At 38.5% G+C, this 21,155-nt stretch overlaps 1 protein-coding gene across 4 annotated transcripts in view; it reads left to right on the forward strand.

Annotated features, from left to right (window-relative positions):
* Window positions 1-21,155, forward strand: part of LOC144596506 (deoxyribonuclease TATDN3-like) — a 32,126-nt gene that overhangs the window by 1,903 nt on the left and 9,068 nt on the right. For all 4 annotated transcript variants that reach the window (XM_078404876.1, XM_078404875.1, XM_078404873.1 and 1 more), the window contains exons 2-6: window positions 5,122-5,154; window positions 5,941-6,014; window positions 8,205-8,289; window positions 10,891-10,953; window positions 15,116-15,225. In XM_078404876.1, the coding sequence (XP_078261002.1) occupies window positions 5,122-5,154; window positions 5,941-6,014; window positions 8,205-8,289; window positions 10,891-10,953; window positions 15,116-15,225 (365 nt within the window). The remainder of the gene's footprint in view (window positions 1-5,121; window positions 5,155-5,940; window positions 6,015-8,204; window positions 8,290-10,890; window positions 10,954-15,115; window positions 15,226-21,155) is intronic.

Consider the following 21,155-nt stretch of genomic DNA (forward strand, 5'->3'; position numbering starts at 1 on the left):
CAGATTTCCAGCATGTTTAGGTAATCATACTTGAAGATAATGGAAACAAATAATTGTCAGAGCTGCTGCCAAAGAGACACAAGAGACTGCAGATGCTGGAACCTTGTGCAAAAAAACGAAGTGCTGGAGGAACTGCAGCATGTGTGGAGGGAAATGGGCAGATGACGTTTTGGGTTGGGACTGTTCAGACTGATAGAGTAGGGGCGAGAAACCGACAAAAGAGAGGTTGGGTTGGGGCAAAGCCTGGCAAGTGTTGGGTGGATACAGGTGAAGTGGGGGTGATTGGTAAATGGATGGAGATAATGACAAAGGGTGGAGGTGAAAGGAGACAAAAGAGTGTCAGATAAGGAAAGAAGATGAATGAAATTTAAAGCATTTGGAGAGATATAGGTAGAAAGAGACAAGGAAAAGGAGATATGAGTAGATCTGAATAGAGGGAAAAGAGGGGTTATGAAAGGGAAATGAGGAACTCAGAGATGGAAGGTGTGGGAGATGCGTGTAAGGAGGAAGGGTAAGGAGGATGGGTGGTGGGAGAAATATGTGTGCACTGGGAGGGGGAGTAGGGAAGTACTACTTTAATTTGGACAATTCAGTGTTCACACTGTTTGGTTTTAAGCTACCCAAGTGGAATCTGAGTTGCTGTTCTTCTAGCTTGCATGCGGTCTCAGTCTGGAAGTGGAGGAGGCCAAGGACAAGAAGGTCTGAATGGGAAGGGGAGTTAAAATGATTTGCAACCAAGAGCTGCTGCAGGCTTTGGCACTATCGCTACCCATCTGCCCATCCCCTCCCTTCACCTGTATCCACCTAGCACTTGCCAGGCTTTGCCCCAGCCATTCCCTTGTTTTTCAACTTTCTTACTCCATCAGACTGAAGAAGGATCCTGGCCTGAAATGTCATCTCTCCATTTCCCTCCACAGATGCTCTCTGGCCCAGTGAGTTCCTCCAGTACTTTGTTTATTTGCTGCTATTATTAAGTGGCCTCATTTATGCTACAATTGACTCTAGACCCCAAGGCCAGTTCAAAACTGGTTGCAGGTGCTGATCAATCTGTGGACAGACATGGATTGGTGCTAAAGATGGCGACATTATCAATGCACTAGATGGCTTTGGCTACGCTGCCTGCGATTGAATACCCATGCATACTGTCCCACAGACTGATGCACTCTATCCACACAGATATGTTATTCCCCACACTTAGAATTTTAAAGAAAGATTATCAAACATTTTTAAAATCAGTGCCGTAACCTGATAATAGCTTTATAGATAAATTCATTAGCTGGCCGTACCTTCAAGACATTTAGGCCAGAAAGTTCAAGGCATTGGTGAGGCCGCATTTAAAGTATTGTGTTCAGTTCTGGGCACCATGTTATAAGAAAGATGTTGTCAAGCTGGAAAGGGTACAGAGAAGATTTACAAGGGTATTGCCAGGGCTAGAGAGTCTGAGCTATAGGGAGAGGTTGAGTAGGCTGGGTCTCTATTCCTTAGAGCGCAGGAGGATGAGGGGTGATCTTACTGAGGTATATAAAATCATGAGAGGAATAGATCGGGTGGATGCACAGTCTCATGCCCAGAGTAGGTGAATCGAGGACTAGAGGACATAGGTTTAAGGTGAAGGGGAAAAGATTTAATAGGAATCTGAGGGGTACCTTTTTCACACAAAGGGTGGTGGGTGAATGGAACAAGCTGGCAGAGGAGGTAGTTGAGGCAGGGACTATCCCAACATTTAAGAAACAGTTAGAGACAGGTACATGGATAGGACAGGTTTGGAGGAGTATGGACCAAATGTGGGCAGGTGTGAGTAGTATAGCTGGGACATGTTGACCGGTGTGGGCGTCGGGCTGAAGGACCTGTTTCCACACTGTATCACTCTATGACTCTATTTTATGCCCAAATTGTGAAGCATATTTGACAGATTCAACTCTTTACACTTGAGAAATGATAATTAACTACTAATTACTAGCTATTGATTAAAATCCAGAGGTCATTGGTGAATATTGCATGGAGGTGTTTGTAGAATCAGTGTTACGTGTGAATATTTGCACACTTTGGTCAACGTGGGTTGTTTTTAAATGTGCTATACAAATAAAATTGATTTGACATGACTTGACAATGAATAGCATGATGGCTATATAGTAAACCCTCATAATATCGGACCATAAGGGGTTGAATGGTGTCCGTTATTTCTGAATGCCCGCCATAACCGAGTAAGGAATAATTGAGTAATAATCATTGTATACGTAGTTCCAAACAACGAACTGCAATGCTGGTTAATATAAAAAAGGATACAAAGTGCTGTATTAACTCAGCAGGTCAGGCAGCATCTCTGGAAAACATGGATAGGTGACATTTCGGGTCATTGAGCCTTCTTCAGACTCTCGGTCTAGAACTGGGCCTGGAATCCAGGTGGGTTGAAGCGAGGGTTGTTGGAGTCATTGTTTGCGGTCCACAGGCAGCTGGAGTGCAGGTAAGAGTCAGCGGTGGTGATGGTAGCGGCACTGAGACAACATGGTCCAAATTTCCTTGTGAGTACAAGGAACTTTGTGAATAACTGATGTGGAAATTATATCAACTTGACCATGTCTGGTTGACCTTTTGGAGTGAAAGGATCTGGTCAGTGTAGCTTTTTATTTTAATCCTCATGTACAAATGCTAGAACACTAGAGGGCATCATTGCCACATATTCCTGTGGCTATTCAAGATTTGAATGATAAAGGGTTGTGAGTTTCTTATCATTATTATCTTCCACTGATCGCAACATTTAACTGATAAAGGAAATTGGTCCACAAAGCAACTTGTACTGTTTGTGTAAAAAAACATTTGTTAATTTTACAGTATTTCCTACTGCTCCTTTCCCTACAAACCTGAATCCTGAAATTATTATAGACACAAAACGCTGGAGTAACTCAGCGGGTCAGACAGCATCTCTGGAGAAAAGGAATAGGTGACATTTCGGGTCGAGACCCTTCTTCAGATGTTGTCTGACCCGCTGATTTACTCCAGCTTTTTGTGTCTATCTTTGGTTTAAACCAGCATCTGCAGTTCCTTCCTACACATCCTGAAATTATTCTTTCTAGTTTATTTTATTCATCATGTGTTACTTTATTAGGTTTAACCATTTTATATCATTTGCGTCATACCACTTTATTTTTCTGAAGTATTCATTCTAGATTTTTCACATGATCATCAGTATTAAATGGTGCTTTTCCTGAGTGGGTGATGCTCCAGGACCCTGGGACAAACTACACACATGACCATTCACAGTGTGGATCTTTTGTGTTGGTCTTAATACACATTAATCTTAGTTCAGAAGGACAGATTTATCTTTCAAATCATCAATTTTGAATATTAAATTCTGAAAATACAAGACAAGACAAGCAATTTATTTTAAAACCTCTAAAACCTTGTTAACTATTACTATTTGATTTATACAAAATAAAAATACCATATATGCTGGAATTTGCAATAAAAGCAGAAAATAAAGGAAATGCTGGGAAATGTAGATGGCCTGCATTTATCAAAATGGCCACCTACCCCATTGAAATTAGAACAATGCTTGGCAGTATTTATGTAATTTTTAATATCCACGGAATAATTTTCACATCAGTTGGCATCTATCCTGGCATTTGTTCACAATCTACATATTGTGCAAAATATTGCATTAATAAATAAAGACAGCAATACATTTATCTACAACATTTTGAAAACTTGGATGTGGTAGAGTGATTTCATGGTGTCTCCTTTTGAACCTACAGCCTGAATATAGTCATAAAATGCAGCTATTGTAGTCAATATGGCTTATTCTCACTTCTGAAACAGGATTGTGAGCTCAAGCATCATGATGTAGCAGAGCACATGATCCAGATTGACAATTAAGTACAGTATTTTGAGGGTACTGTAGTTTTTGTTTAAGATCGTGCTTTAAATCACGAGGCATAAGTAGTTGCACGGGGAGAAGAACATCATTGTTTTTGGCATCATAGTATTCTGCCTTCAGTGAAAGATTTACAATAAGTAAATTAATTGTCCTAGAAATTCTGTCAGTTGACATAATGTTTTTATATGCAATGTGAATATTATAACATAAGACAATCAGCAGAAATGATTAGATACATTATGTGCTAGTGATGTAATATCATATTTCTGAATCAGATCTTCTGTACATTGGATGTGCCCCTGTACGTGGTTTATGGAGGTTATTAGGCATACATAGCAATGCCAGATGGTGTAACACAAAGGGTTCAGCCTCTCTGGCATTAAACACCCAACTCTTCTGGCTGGGATTCTGAGGTGTCTAACATCCTCCATTGTTAATGATTGCCATGAACATAACTGCCTTCCTCTCCTTTACAGTTCCCTGCCCAATTCCCAGCTAATATCTTCAAATCGTCCGTATTGTCATCTAAATCTCCTTGTCATCTCTGCACCCGCTCTGCCTCCTTTCATCTCCGCGAACAATTTCTCTTCCAACACAATCATCTTGCTGAGTGATCTCCTACGCCCCAGTCATCTCCCAGCACACATTCATCACCCAAGTTCCTCTGTAACTTACACTCGCATCCCCAGAGCATCTCCACATTCCTTTTCTTAATCATCCTCTCAACATTCCAGGTTCCCCCCACCATCCCAAATAAACCTCCACCACAATTGCTTTCCCCAATACTGCTGCTCTCTTTCAGTCACCTCCATCCTACCAGGAACTCTGTCCTCTGTACTCCAAATCAGGCTCCCAAATGACACCCTCTACATGTTTAAACATGTATAACCAATTATTTTGTGTGTGTGGCATGGACCAAGGGCAGTAGAAAACAACTTACAGAGCTCATAAGGAGCAGGGACTCATGCATTGTTAATCTAATGCTTACTTTTACATTTTGCCCTTTTTTAATGTCTTTATAGTCTGTGATATAGATATAGTCTGTATACAGATATTGACTGATGTTTTCCCCCCAAATAACAGAAAAATGTACAATCAGCAGAAGTAAAACATATTTGGTTGTTAACATATGAAGACCGTTGTTATTAGTAATTGACATTATTTTATGTTTGATCAACTTTATTCAACTAACTTCAGTCACTTTTATGTTGAGGATGCCATTACTGATCTTGTTGCTTTTATTTTAGGATATTGATGAAGTGATAGAGGAGTCTAAGAAGGCAAGTCCTAATGTATTTCAATGAATCATTTGTTGGATTAAGTAAAATACATAATAACTGAATGTTTGTAAATGACTAAGATTTGCTTATTTACACATAAGCTTTGAGGAACAAGTAATCCTAAATTGTCATGACAGTTATTAGAGTTATTGATACTTGTCAGAATTTTTTCGCTCTCTTTCAAGGATCAAATTTTTTTTGCAAAATAAGATGAAAATTAATTTACATGTACATAGATCCGAAAAAGCTTCCAGGCATATGATAGGTTAATTGACTAATGTAAATTACTCCTAGGATAGTTTGGAGGTTGGGGAATCTGGGTGGAAGGAGAAAGAGTTCTTTGAGGAAATGAGAATAGGATTGATGGGAATGTTCCAGCATCCAGCATCATCTTAATGTACTCCAGCTTTTTGTGTCTATCTTAATGGGCCAAGTAACCACCTCCTGTGTCATGAGATAATATGATTTTGATTTAACCCAGAAAATCTTCAAGAGAAGAAATGTTTATTGCTTCAGGGTCAACATTTTCAGTACAAATAGTTTGATGGGACTGCAACAGCGTCTCTGCTTGAGTGCAGTTTGCCCCTGTTTCACAAGCTGTCTGTGGTACAATAAGCAATGCAGTAAACTGTCACTCCAGCTGATCTGGAGAAAGTGTATCAAGTTGCATTACTGTGTGAGCTGCAATTTTACATTCCTGTTAAATGTTTGGCCTTTTCATTGGAACTGTCCCACATTAGACTGCATGACCCCAGATATTGATGATGTGATTTGTCTTTCTCACAGGCTGGAATCCTAGCTCTTGTGGCGGTAGCAGAGCATGCTGGAGAATTTGAAAGACTAATAGAGCTTTCAAACAAGTATGTATGTCATACCTATTACACGTTAATATGTAAAATCTCAAATCTTAAAGTTGCTCTCATTCAGGGGATAAAAGTACCCTGTAATTGGGCACTGAACAACAAAGATCATGTATGTTTCAATCCTAGGGCCATGCCAAGATGGCTGACACCAACTCAGATTTAGCAATGATCAACATAAAAACATAAGAATCAGAAACAGAAGTCATCCATGTAGACCCTTACACCAGCTCCACCGTAAGGATCCTTCTCCACAGTAAATTCAGATGAGGATATTGATTGATGTGGCTCTGTCTATAAAGACATAGCTTTCCAGGAATGTCTATTACAAATACATGTTATTCTCTTTCTTCCAAAATTAATAACAAATAAATATTTTGGGCTTTAGTTTACGTTATTTTTGCAGTTCTACCCCAAGTTGTGCATATTTTAGAAAGACATCTTTCTAATTGTTACTAAATTTCTAATTTCTGATGTTGTATTACCTAACATTGTAATTGCATTTAAATCTTCATTAATTGGTCTCATTTTAACATTTAATTGTTTTTTATTAATTTATTATCTTTGTCCACAGTTCTACCTTAAATTGAATACTTTAGTAGCAGATTCAAGCACAACTGTTTTGGTGACACTCATTTTTAACATGAGCGAACAGGCTTTCGAGGGTGTGCTAGAACCTGAGCAAACAGGGTAGAGAGGAGAAGAATACTTTATGTTTAAAATGACATGTTGGAATGATATGTAGGCTTAATTATTTGACGAAAGGGGTCATTGAACCTATCTGGAACAGCCATATAAAAGCTGTGTCTGCATGAATGGATCTGAGGCTGGCTATTCTGTGCTGAATAACTTGTTCCTTGACTTTCCAAAATCTTTTCACAATCTGCAAGGCATAAATCTGTGCTGTCATGAAATACACTCCAGTTACCTGGATGTGTACAGCTCCAACAACACTTGAAAAGTATTTTGATTAGCACCCAGTCCATCATCCTGAACATTCGCCTTGTTCATCATTGGTGGACCAGGCCTGCTGTGTATACCATCTATAAAATGCATTATAACAATTTGTCAATGCTTTGCAGCATCACACAACTCTATTGAATAGGAGGGAAAGAGCAGCAGGGTCTGGGAACATCACCTGTAAGTTCCATTCAGGTTGCACACCATGCTGACTTGGAAATATATTGTTGCTCCTTTACTGTTGGTGGATCGAAGTTCTGCACATCATTTACCCAACAACATTCAAGGAGTATCTTCACCTGAAAGATTGCCATAGTTCAAGAAAGCAATTCACTCCACTTTTTTGAAAGCAGTTAGCAATGGATACTAATTGCAGAACATTGATGGGATATCCAGATTTCAAAGAGAATTACATGGAAATGATTTGAAAGCTTGTTGAAACTTTGCACAACTGAAATCAGTGCATTTTAAAAGAGGAAACCAGTAACTTTCCTTAAACTGATTCAAATGTCCTCAGCTATTTTTAATTTAAGAAAAACATATTTTTCCTATTATATCTTTCTGGCAATTTTTCATTTTATTCACTTGAAGGACCAGCTGTAATTTTGTAGGATAGAATGTTCTTTTGATAAAATGAGTGATAGGTCAATTGAGGCATGTTTTCATTTGACCAGCATATAGTTCCATTTGTACATCTGTGGCATTAATTTTTGTTTGGTTGCTTAATTCAACAATGATTGTTGTTTGGGACAACATGTTCTCACAATTCTTCCTTGTCTCACTCCACCCTGACGCTGCCCTGGGCATGTTTTGCAAAATTCATGCTACTCTTTGATAAAGAATATACTTTTTCTCAGGCATTGAGAATGCCGCCCATATATTCGTGACAGAACTTGCACAGTATTGAATGATGTCTGGGAAATTATTTTGACCAGTACAGACATGATACAACACTGATAATACATCCATTCATGGAATCCTTGACGTTTGAAAATGATCTAGGGTCATGTGTTATATTATTAATCGGTCTCACTTTATATTGGATAGGATAGAATTTATTGAGTTGGTATTTGATGAATTTTAAATGCTTTGGTACTGAAAATGTGGAATAACTGCAGATATAATGATAGAACACTACTGAAGAGAAATATAGGAGTCCTTACATGTAATGTTTTTGATTTATGTATGTACCTTATACTTGATAAAATAACTTGAAATAATTCCTTTCAGATATTCTGGGTTTGTGCTTCCATGTCTTGGTGTTCATCCAGTACAAGGAAATCCACCACAAGAACAATGTAGTGCCACACTTGAGGTAACACAAAACAAAATTTAGTGACCGTTTTCATGATGATAAAACAGGAATGATAAGATGGCTTTTTTTTAGTTAAAATTAGTCCACCACACTTTTTGTATATATATAATGACATGTGAAGAGGCCATGTGGCCTATTGCATTAATGCCAGCTGCTCGGGGAACAACCATATTTGTCCTATTGCACCCCTATTTATTTCTCTGTTCATATACAACCTCTTTTATCACACATGCCCATTCCTCTATGATTCTTTTTGCCATTAGTCGGCAAAATGGGGTAACTTACAATGTCTATTTAACAAATCATGCATTAACTCCTCACAAAATATATACAAATTGAGAATGTGGTTTTATTAGCCAAGAGACAAAATGGGTATCAAAAAAGCGCTTCGCAGATTCCATATCAGGTAAATCATTAACATATTCCAGAGAACAAATGGTTTTTACTCCGTGAACGAGATAGCATAGTTTACTTTGTTGTTTAGAATGTTTTATTGAGTAATCTAAAATAGATGTTTGTTCCATTTAATCCATTTAATGCAAATCAAGGCATTGATTTCTAATTTGCCTCACGTTAATGAAATGTTCATCATCCCACATTTTTTTGTTCTAATTATGTTTTTGTGCCATTATCTTGTTTCTTATATAGTCTTCTTTCAGAAATGTTATGTGTAATTTATGTATAATTTGTTTTTGTGTCTATGATGCTGCTGCAAGCAAGAATTTTCATTGTATCTGCCCCTCATTGCACTTGTGCAAATGATGATAAACTTGACTTGACTTCTTCTGGAAGAGAACCAAACAGCAAGGCTATTGACATGAGATTGCAGTATTCAGTACAAATAATGAGGTGTTTTGGTGCTACATAATGTTAAATCATGCTACCTTGTAACTAGACATTGCACAGAAAAAGAAAATTCCCTGTGATAAGGAATCCAGGATAAGTTTTTCAAAATATCCAGTGATAACAGTTTCTGGCATCCGTCCATCTGCGCGAGATGATGGTGCGGCTTGGCGTTGTCCTGCTTGGAGAGGGGGATTTGTCAGTGTTCTCTCCATTTGATTTGGCCGCTGAGCCTGGGCAGGTAAATGGGGATACAAACTTGCCCAGCATCTGCATTCCCCTCTCGACCTAATAGGCTGATTCCAGAGGAACGGCGTGGCTGCAACATCTGGGGCCTAATCGGTTGCAGGAGTTGTCGGAAGGCAGACGCACGAGGGATCAGCTGACTGTCTCTCGGGACCAGCTCCAGTGCCTTTGGTTCTCCTGAGCCTTACCCACAAAGCAGCAGAGTGCAATTTAACCCATAGTTGGGACCTGGTTGATGGACGTCAGGATGTGTCCACACGCCGGTGGGTCTGCATCTCTGGGGGTCAGAGTTCCTCCGAAATCCCTGCGCAGTTTAGCCAGTTACCATGTGTTGCCACGAGGAGGCACTGCAAGAGTCTTGATGATGCAGAGGTTATGTACTGGCAGTAGGAGTCTTACGCAGCTCCCTTTTTCACAAAATTTGCTAGCCAGCGGCCACTGGATTTATACCAGGGCACTAGACACATGCAACACCCTGTGGCTCACGCCACCAACACACGTGATAACAGTGCTGTGATGATAATTAGAAGAGACCCTTTTTTTGAACAATCATTTAATGTACAGAAAGAGACAGTTAGCAAATTTTTAACATATTAATTTTAAAGTAAAAGTATTTTTCCCACCACTCAGCAGACCGAAGAATTGTTAATTTTAGAAGTTAATCTCTTGTCCAGAAAATAAACAAGCATAAATATAAAGAAACAACTGAATAATGAAAGGGATAGGTAGAGCGGATGTGGAAAGGGTGTTTCCACTGGTGGGAGAGTCTAGGACCAGAGGTCTTAGCGTCGGAATGAAAGGGCGCTCTTTTAGAAAGAAGGTGAGGAAGAACTTCTTTATTCAGAGGGTAGTTATTCGGAACTCATTGCCACTGAGGGCTGTGGAAGCCAAGTCAGTGGATATTTTTAAGGCAGAGATAAACAAATTCTTGATTAGAATGGGTGTCAAGGATTATAGGGAGAAGGCAGGAAAATGGGATTAGGAGGCAGTGATCAGCCATGGTTGAATGGTGGAGTAGACTCAATGGGCCGAATGGCCTAGTTCTACTCCTATAACGTGAACTTGTGGAGTACAGTCTTATTTTGTTAGCTTGGGAATTGTTCAAGGAGAATTTAATGCCAAATTTAATTTTGTTTTTATATAATTTTTTTCCTTTCTTCTGCTTCTGGTGTGAACATGGATTCACCCATTCTAATTAACTCTTCTTTGTTCATACTATGTCTATTTTTGAATATCTCATTGGTTAAAGAGATGTACTTTTTGTTGAATTGTTAACCAGGCCCTGATGTCCTGTTGTAGTAGCAATGCCATTGCTACTTTGGGTAAAAGATTGGGCAAAGTCTTGCCTCCAGATTGTGTAATCCAAACTTTTGGGACAAATTGCTAATTCCCTGCATTGCCAAAATTAGTCAATTGTGCTGTTATCTTTAGTCACCTATTTAAGCAAAGGTTGATCTCCTCTCCCTATTTCGATTTGGGTTTTTTTAATTAAAGATTTTATTTTTCTTCCAGGATTTGCAGAATGCACTTCCATTGATAGAAAAATATAAGGACTGCTTATTGGCAATTGGAGAGGTAAGGTACAGTCCAGCAATTCAAATATTCTAGTGCACTTCTGAAATGCAAATGTTTATGTTGTGCAAAAGACCTACAATCATATTGCATCTGTTTGGAATACATTTGCCAAAACATTTTTTTGTTATGATTATTGTATCTCATTTTGTTGTAGCATTCACATTCTTGTGCATTGTTGCCCACAAAAAAATAAAATACCTAGAGAAAGGTCTAAATCATTGAAGGTTGATTTTTATGTAACAATCTGCATTTATGTTATATCCCTAAAGTAGTAGATAATTATCTGCAATCTATGCAGTTTTTCCTGTCCCTGTAAATCTAGTATTTTCTTCATAAAATGACATTTGAAGTAGTGTACGAGTTCAATAACATGAGGCTTATAACATATGGAAAGTGTAGCATACTTGGTTGGACACATTATAGTTCTGAATTCTCTCTTTTGTAATTTTCTCATGTCATTCTGGGTTTGTTGTACACTAATTGACACAATTAATTGCAATGACTAGTTAGTAACTCTATTATCATTGCATGACATGATTCTCAGAATGGTAGAAAGCTAATGAAATGAACCATGATCTTTTGTTGTCTGCCATACCTTCATAATTTTACTGGATTATTTTTGCAAAATAACATTCAATGCATTTTACTGAATAGGAACAGGCAATTTGGCTCTTGTCTGTGCCAGCTTTTGAAATAACTGCACAATTAGAGTTAAGAGTGTTTTATTATCATATGTCCCAGATAGAACAATGAGATTCTTACTTGCTGCAGCAATGGGATGAATTAATCACATTCTCTCAATCAATTATGGGATTAAGATTTCCCATAATCTTGCAACATTTTCTTGTTTACGTACCAGGTTAATTTTCAGACCATTCATATACTCTCGTCATCAGTGCATTCCATATCTTACCAATCATATTATATAAACAAAAATTATCGCTGTCTCATTCCATCAACCCATCACCACTTTGTCCACTTCACCCAACCCAAGCCACCCACACAACTCTTTTTGACAATTATCTTTAACCTATATCCTCTTGTTATCGATCTTCCAGTCAATGGAGACAGATTTATCTTACCTTATTTATCAAAACCTCAAATAATTTCAAACTTAAGTCTCCCATTAACCTTCTCTGCTCTAAGAAGGAAAAAAAATCTGTAGACTTCCCACTTTACTGGACTATCATGCCAGGTATATTTCAGTTTCCTCACCATCCTCTCTAAATGCTTGACATAATTACTGAAATTGATGCAATATTTCAACAGATGCATAAACTAATTTATAGTTTGGTAGAACATGCTTTACATGCTTTGTATAAAAACCTGACTTGAATGCCACATACATTTTAAACATCCTTTGCAATTTAACCTGCCATTTAAGAAATGAATGCATTTGAACATCTTTCTTAACTTAGACTCCTTTAAAAATGGACCTTTTCTTCTCAGTTGCATCGTTGTTTTGCCCGGGAGCAGAAAATAAAATCTAATAATATTGAGTTAAAGCATACATTCTCACTGTTCTCTTGCAATAATGCATTGAAATTATATCACCTCGTTGAACGTAAAATATTACTATCAATCAAAGCAAAGTTTTCTCAATGAAAAAATAACTTATGTTGTCATATGTACGTTGTAAAATTTAAATATCAGAGTTACAAAACTGGTTATGTTTGTCAAGGATTACAATCTATTAAAATTGTACCTGTGACGTTTTCAGTATTGTCATGATATGTTCATCGGGTTGAGAGAATTGTTTTTCATATAATAACTATTTTTAAAGAAGATTTTTTGTATGTTTGCAATGCTATTCAAGGTTGCTGGGTTATTTCTTAGCAACCACATAACACACTAATGAATCATCCAGAGAAATCAAAATGCTGAATGCATTCAGTGACAAAAGTTTGTGGTGCTGAGAATCGTAGTCTTGAAGTTGAGGGAGGTGAAGGGATGGGAGAAGGTTTGAGCAATTTGTTAATCTTTCAGAATATCAGTCAAACAGATTTTAAAAAGTAAAACATCAACATTCTTAACTTCAGTGGAATATCACAGTTCAATGCATTGATGTGTTGTGTAAAAGCCACAGATTTAAACAAAGTTAGCTTTAGCATGCTGTAAAAATGACTGTATAAGAATAGAATGGTCAAATTTCAGAATGCAGTATCTATCCCTGTGCCTATTGTGTTAGCCATGAGTCATATCCAGGTCAAAGTTGTACAAAATGTCCATTTAATTAGAAAAAAGGCAGTAAGCCAGAAAGATTCTGATGACATAGCTTATTCTGCTATTGCCTAGTCAAATGATTCAGAGGAAATTTTCGATATCAAACTGCAATCACATTCAATGCTTATCTAACTGTATCAGTGAAAAATAACCAGGTGAATTCAACGATGCACATACCTTGTTGGTTCTGTTACAAAGATAAATATGGGAAAGGCTCACTAGAAAAAGATTTGATGGTGTATCAAAGATTAAGAGAAGGGAGTCAGAGATTATTGTCAAAAAATTCTTCATAGAATAATATGAATCAGAATAAAGTCTTTTTTATATTGGAAAAATAAATCACTTGGAATTATTGCAATTCCCAAATGTAAATTCAAAAACAAATTGAATATCAGTTACAAAACTTTTATTTTCCAGTTTATTTGAATATTTTAAGATCATTTTCTGTTGTAATAGCAGTATTAATTACAGAAACAATTGTGCTCATACACTCACATACAATCATGTTCATGTCATGTAATTGACCATTTTACTGTAAGTTTAAAACTTACAAATAGAATGCAGTGAACAAGGACATTAGTTGCAACAAACAATCTTTTGAAGGACCTCAGCAGGTCAGTCAGCATATGTGATAGGAAAGGAATGGTCAACATTTTGGATTGAAACCCTGTATCAGTCCTGCATGTCTATCCCTCCCACAGAAGCTCCTCGACTCCCTGAGTTCCTCCAGCAGATTGTTACCCCAGATTCCAGCATCTGCAGATTCTTGTGTTTCCATGAGAACATTTGTTACTGTGTGCATCCATCGAAATATAAAAGCTGCCAGTTTGGCATTTATGATCAATAGCACTCAAACCCAAACATTTGTCCATTGAGTCATCTACTTTTCACAGTAATATTTTCACAGGATATAAAGATGTAATGAATCATAGGTGCAACCATGTACTGTATTACAAAGGCAGAGGGTATGCACAAGGACATTTATCAATTGAATATTTTCAGATATAATTTCAGAAAGTACATTGGACTTAAAATAACTTTATAAACAAGCTTGTGTAGGAAGGAACTGCAGATGCTGGTTTACACCGAAGATAGACACAAAGTGCTGGAGTAACCAGCTAAGTTACTCCAGGACTTTATGTTTAAAACAAGCTTCTTCTACAGTGTCATTATAACGATTCAACAAATTTTCTATCATTAAATGTACCATGCTAGAGGCAGGGTCTCATGCGAAACAGCTATGTGTGAAAAGTATTCACAGGATGGTTCGTTTTAGCAGAATAAATAGCTGATGTATAAATTTGTAAATTACACTATAAAATAAAAGAAAGACTGATTGATATTGTCCTTTTCATGATTTTAAGACAACACAAAGTACTTGACTGGAAAGCATTTTTTGGTGTGGCTGGGATTACAAAGGCAGCAACTAATCTCCTCATAAAAACTCCCTCAAACAATAATGTGAGAGAATATAGTGCACTTTATTATTTTTTGCAAGATGTTGACACAAGGGCCTAGGCTGAGGTTTGAAACAATGCCTTTGAATCTTTATGTCTATCAGAGAGAGCAAACTACTTAATGTAAAACAAATAGAACTGCAGATGATGACATCAGCAAACCATAAAATGATGGAGGAATTTGGTCAGAACTATTTAATGCTCCATTTAAAGAGGGTGACCTTCTGACTCTGGGAACTGTGGTAACCTGTATTGTACTCAATTCACTGGACCGGAACTTGAATCCATAGCTTCTGACTCAGAGGCATGAATTCCACAAAATGAGCAATGGTCGACATTTTTAAAAAAAGGTTTTATAGTTAGGAATGAACTGAAAATAATATTTGTGATAATTTTGATTTGAAGTTCTAGATCATGTTGGAAGCCTTATTAGTAATTGTATATCAAAATTCCTACCAGCTTGGCTTCTGATTTTATTTCAGGTAGGGTTGGATTTCACCCCACGAATTGCCAGCACTCAGGTACAGAAGAATGAACAAAAAAAGGTCTTCATTGAACAAATTGAAATTGCAAAGCAGTTTGATTTACCTTTGTAAGTAAAAATGTTCTTTCAGTCAGTGGAAATCTGCAATGAAAATGAAAATGCTGGATAAATTCAGCATGTTTTGGTAGCATTAGAAAGAAAAAGAGTTAATGTTTCAGGCTGATGATCTTTTATCAGAGGGGATGTTGAACTGAAATGTTATCTCTATTTCTTTCTTCTAATACCATACTTGGCTTCATTTCAGATTTTGCCCACTAAAGCTAACCTAAAATTGTGCATATTGCACCATGTTGTAAAATTGTTGTTGTTCAGACATGCAGCTTTGGGAATTATTCTGATGTTTAGGCCATAAAAGATTAGTTTCTTCCATGCTCTGTTTTTAAAGTAATGTTTCTCAGACTGCACATTTATTGCAATACCATGGAAATTAAAAAGTGTGAGACTTAATATAGACAATAGACAATAGGTGCAGGAGGAGGCCATTCGGCCCTTCGAGCCAGCACCGCCATTCAATGTGATCATGGCTGATCATTCTCAATCAGTACCCCGTTCCTGCCTTCTCCCCATACCCCCTGACTCCGCTCTCCTTAAGAACTCTATCTAGCTCTCTCTTGAATGCATTCAGCGAATTGGCCTCCACTGCCTTCTGAGGCAGAGAATTCCACAGATTCACAACTCTCTGACTGAAAAAGTTTTTCCTCATCTCAGTTCTAAATGGCCTACCCCTTATTCTTAAACTGTGGCCCCTTGTTCTGGACTCCCCCAACATTGGGAACATGTTTCCTGCCTCTAACGTGTCCAACCCCTTAATAATCTTATACGTTTCGATAAGATCTCCTCTCATCCTTCTAAATTCCAGTGTATACAAGCCTAGTCGCTCCAGTCTTTCAACATATGATAGTCCCGCCATTCCGGGAATTAACCTAGTAAACCTACGCTGCGCGCCCTCAATAACAAGAATATCCTTCCTCAAATTTGGAGACCAAAACTGCACACAGTACTCCAGGTGTGGTCTCACTAGGGCCCTGTACAACTGCAGAAGGACCTCTTTGTTCCTGTACTCAACTCCTCTTGTTATGATGGCCAACATTCCATTGGCTTTCTTCACTGCCTGCTGTACCTGCATGCTTCCTTTCAGCGACTGATGCACTAGGGCACCCAGATCTCGTTGTACGTCCCCTGTTCCTAACTTGACACCATTCAGATAATACTCTGCCTTCCTATTCTTACCACCAAAGTGGATAACCTCACACTTATCCCCATTAAACTGCATCTGCCATGCATCCGCCCACTCACACAACCTGTCCAAGTCACCCTGCAACCTCATAGCATCTTCCTCACAGTTCACACTACCACCCAGCTTTGTATCATCTGCAAATTTGTTAATGGTACTTTTAATCCCTTCATCCAAGTCATTGATGTATATTGTAAATAGCTGCGTTCCCAGCACCGAGCCTTGCGGTACCCCACTAGTTACTGCCTGCCATTCTGAAAGGGACCCATTTATCCCCACTCTTTGCTTTCTGTCTGTCAATGTCAGTACCCTACCTCCAATACCATGTGCTCTAATTTTGCCCACTAATCTCCTATGTGGAACCTTGTCAAAGGCTTTCTGAAAGTCAAGGTACACCGCATCAACTGGCTCTCCCCTGTCAATTTTCCGAGTTACATCCTCAAAAAATTCCAGAAGATTAGTCAAGCATGATTTCCTTTGATAAATCCATGCTGACTCGGAACAATCCTGTTACTACTATCCAAATGCTCCGCAATTTCGTCTTTTATAATTGACTCCAGCATCTTCCCCACCACTGATGTCAGACTAACTGGTCTATAATTTCCCGTTTTCTCTCTCCCTCCTTTCTTAAAAAGTGGGACAACATTAGCTACCCTCCAATCCACAGGAACTGATCCTGAATCTATAGAACATTGGAAAATATACACTTTTCATTTTATCCAGTCAATCTTTCTTGATGCTTAGCTGATTTGTGGAGCTTATTTTTCATTAATACAATCTTGATGAATCTGTGACAATATTACCTTCCAGATTCTAAAGACACTGCACTGACAAACTGTTGCTGGAACAATCCATTCACTGGTTCATTGAGTCATTCATTCCTACTGGTGTTAATTCAATGTTCAATATACTTGTTTCTATCTTAAAGATCAGAAGTTTAATTTTGACTTTGGGAGATATCGTGGGATATCGTGAGATATAATGATACCAGTATCATTGTCTCCACTGTCCTGAAATACAAAGTGATCATCTAATGTTAACGAGACGCCCAAATATTTATTTCAAATTGGTGTCTCCAAAGTAGACATGCCAGCAGCATACAGTGCCCTCCATAATGTTTGGGACAAAGACCCATCATTTATTTATTTGCCTCTGTACCCCATAATTTGAGATTTGTAATAGAAAAATATCACATGTGGTTAAAGTGCACTTTGTCAGATTGTAATAAAGACCACTTTTATACATTTTGGTTTCACCATGTAGAAATTACAGCAGTCCCCCCATTTCAAGGCACCATGATGTTTGAGACACAGCAATGTCATGTAAATGAAAGTAGTCATGTTTAATATCCTTTGCATGCAATGACTGCTTGAAGTCTGCGATTCATGGACATCACCAGTTGCTGGGTGTCTTTTCTGGTGATACTCTGCCAGGCCTCTATTGCAGCCATTTTTAGCTTATGCTTGTTTTGGGGGCTAGTCCCCTTCAGTTTTCTCTTCAGCATATAAAAGGCATGCTCAATTGGGTTCAGATCGGGTGATTGACTTGGCCACTCAAGAATTGACCATTTTTTAGCTTTGAAAAACTCCTTTGTTGCTTTAGCAGTATGTTTGGAATCATTGTCTTGCTGTAGAATGAACTGCCAGCCAATGAGTTTTGAGGCATTTGTTTGAACTTGAGCAAATAGGATGTGTCTATACACTTCAGAATTCATTATGCTACTACCATCAGCAGTTGTATCATTAATGAAGATAAGTGAGCCAGTACCTTAAGCAGCCATACTTGCCCAGGCCATAACACCCCCACCACCGTGTTTCACAGATGAGGTGGTAAGCTTTGGATCTTGGGCAGTTCCTTCTCTCCTCCATACTTTGCTCTTGCCATCACTCTGATATAGGTTAATCTTCGTCTCATCTGTCCACAAGACTTTTTTCCAGAACTGTGATTGCTCTTTTAAGTACTTCTTGGCAAACTGTAACCTGGCCATCCTATTTTTGTGGCTAACCAGTGGTTTGCATCTTGCAGTGTAGCCTCTGTATTTCTGTTCATGAAGTCATCTGCGGACAGTGGTCATTGACAAATCCACACCTGACTCCTGAAGAATGTTTTTGATCTGTCGGACAGGTGTTTGGGGATTTTTATTATAGAGAGAATTTTTCTGTCATCAGCTGTGAAGGTCTTCCTTGGCCTGCCAGTCCCTTTGCGATTAGTCTCACCAGTGCTCTCTTTCTTCTTAATGGTGTTGGTGTTCCAAACAGTTGATTTTGGTAAGCCTAAGGTTTGGCTGATGTCTCCATAACAGTTTTAATCGTGTTTCTCAGTCTCATAATGGCTTCTTTGACTTTCATTGGCACAACTTTGGTCCTCATGTTGATAAACAGCAATAAAAGTTTCCAAAGGTGATGGAAAGACTGGAGGAAAGACTAGGTGCTGAGAGGTCTCTTATACCTGCATTAAGGAGGCAATTAAACACCCTGAGCAATTACAAACACCCGTGAAGCCATGTGTCCCAAACATTATGGTGCCCTGAAATGGGGGTCTATGTATAAACACAGCTGTAATTTCTACATGGTGAAACCAAAATGTATAAATATGGCATTTATTAAAATCTGACAATGTGCACTTTAATCACATGTGATTTTTTTTCTATTACAAATCTCAAATTGTGGAGTACAGAGGCAAATAAATAAATGATGGGTCTTTGTCCCAAACATTATGGAGGGCACTGGAGGTGGAAGCATATTTTGTCACTGTCAATCTTTAAATTTGCTTTGGTGGTTTCTCTTGCCATCCATTAAAATACTCCGTCTCCAGCACCTGACAGCTTCTACCTCAAGATGTTTCCAGAAGTGGTTAAGGAAAATCAGATATGCTGGTAATAAACCTACAAGGCTCTCGATTCAGTAATTGTGCCATTGATTGACAAAATTGGTATTGTCTCCACACACACTTACATCAATTATAGAGAATTTCTGATGCCTGCAATTAGAACAGGGTGCTTGGCCACATGGATATATGCCATAAATTCCGATTTACTGCCCATAACCACTTTCAAAACATCACAATGTACGCAGGGGAGTATCATCTCCAGCTGCTGGAATAAGGAGTATTGGACATTGGGACGAGGATTTTGCTAGATTTGCTACCTTCCTTAAGAAGGCTTGAGGGGTAATAGCAACAACATTGATGTCGCATTCCCAGCTGCACATGTGAATTTGCAGGTCGTATGTGACCACTGGTGTAAAATACCGATGACCCATGTAATTGGGAAACTCAGAGTTTGCCTTTATCCTAAAGCAGTCTGTTGTGCCTGGCATATTTCAGTCAGCATGCAGGCTGGTTCTTGGGTGACAAGATCTATTTCGTCCTTACATCCTTGGTCTTTCCAGGCTCGGCGTTGTGCCTCAGATTGCTTTAATAATCAGAATCATGCACTAGAGGAGCCAATGTAAAGAGTCCCATTGAATTCTTCAAGATGAGATTTTCTCAACAGCCACCCTGCAGTACAATTTCATGCTTTATCACCATGTGCTGCAAGTTCCATAAACTGGTACAACCCTTGCCCACTGTGCTGCATGTGCGAGGAGGATGACAATAAACAGTATTAAAGAGTGAACCTTACATCCCTCCACTGCATTGACACAAGCCACAAGCACAAAGATAGACTGTGACTAAATATTGCAAGACCTTGCCACCATGCAGACCTAGAATGTCATGTGATAGCTGCTCGACTGCTGACCCTGTGACTCAATTGAAACCATTACTGCAGAAAAATCTGTTGTTACTGAGTTTATGGCCGGATTGCTGGAATTTGTGAACTTTTTGTCTTTATCTCAAGGAGAAGCCTTGACCTTTACCAACTGTAAACTCAGCCATGTGTTAGCTGAGTAGTTAAAACTTTGCAAAATCTCAAAAATTTCATAGCACTGAAGAAACATTCTTTGCTTTGTATGTGGTCTTTTATTTCATTCAAGCTGGTCCCATAATAAGCAAGTGCAGTAGCAAACTGAAGCATTCGCTCTACAGCAGATCAGGCTCCCCAACAACCACAGTGGAAATAGGAGTGGAGACATCAAATGTTGTAATGCCTGTTTCCCAAAACTTACTAATAAATAAAGGGAGACCACATTCTTCTAATTGCTTTCAGTTCCACAGCACTCTTTTGTGCACACACATATCAGTTTCTCCATCTGCACAAATCATGAAACTCAAAGCATAACGAACTATTCAATATCAATGATCTTTTTATGGCTACTCAGTAACATTATTGTACAAATATTGAATAATGGCCTTTGTATATTTCCTTGGTGTATTTTTCCCAAGTATTTTTGCAGCTCTACCTCTAAGCAGTGCATCTCTTCAACTGTAGCTAGGATGATTGCTCCCTTGGAAAAGAGGAACCAGCAAATAAACATGAAGATTGGCCATGTGCAACTTTGGGATTTCTAACTATGATACCACATCATGAAAAGCAGCAGTCTGGCCAGCTGGCTGCCAAACAATTGTGATGGCACTGTTAAAGTGGAGGTGATATGTGCCCAAATGCTTTCATGTTGAGAGATGGCATGTGCTTGTACTCACTGACATTCTTTCGGTTGTAGCATCAGATAATTTTACAATCTGCTGGTGGAAAGATTGCAGAAATGCCATCACAGTGTTCAGATCCCTGCCAACAGCAGAATTCAGCACCCATAATAGCAGCTGCGTGCATTGGCTGGTAGTGAGAAAAGCTTAAATGGCTGTT

The sequence above is a fragment of the Rhinoraja longicauda genome, chromosome 9, assembly GCF_053455715.1.
Source record: "Rhinoraja longicauda isolate Sanriku21f chromosome 9, sRhiLon1.1, whole genome shotgun sequence".
In the NCBI taxonomy this organism is placed as follows: Eukaryota; Metazoa; Chordata; class Chondrichthyes; order Rajiformes; family Arhynchobatidae; genus Rhinoraja; species Rhinoraja longicauda.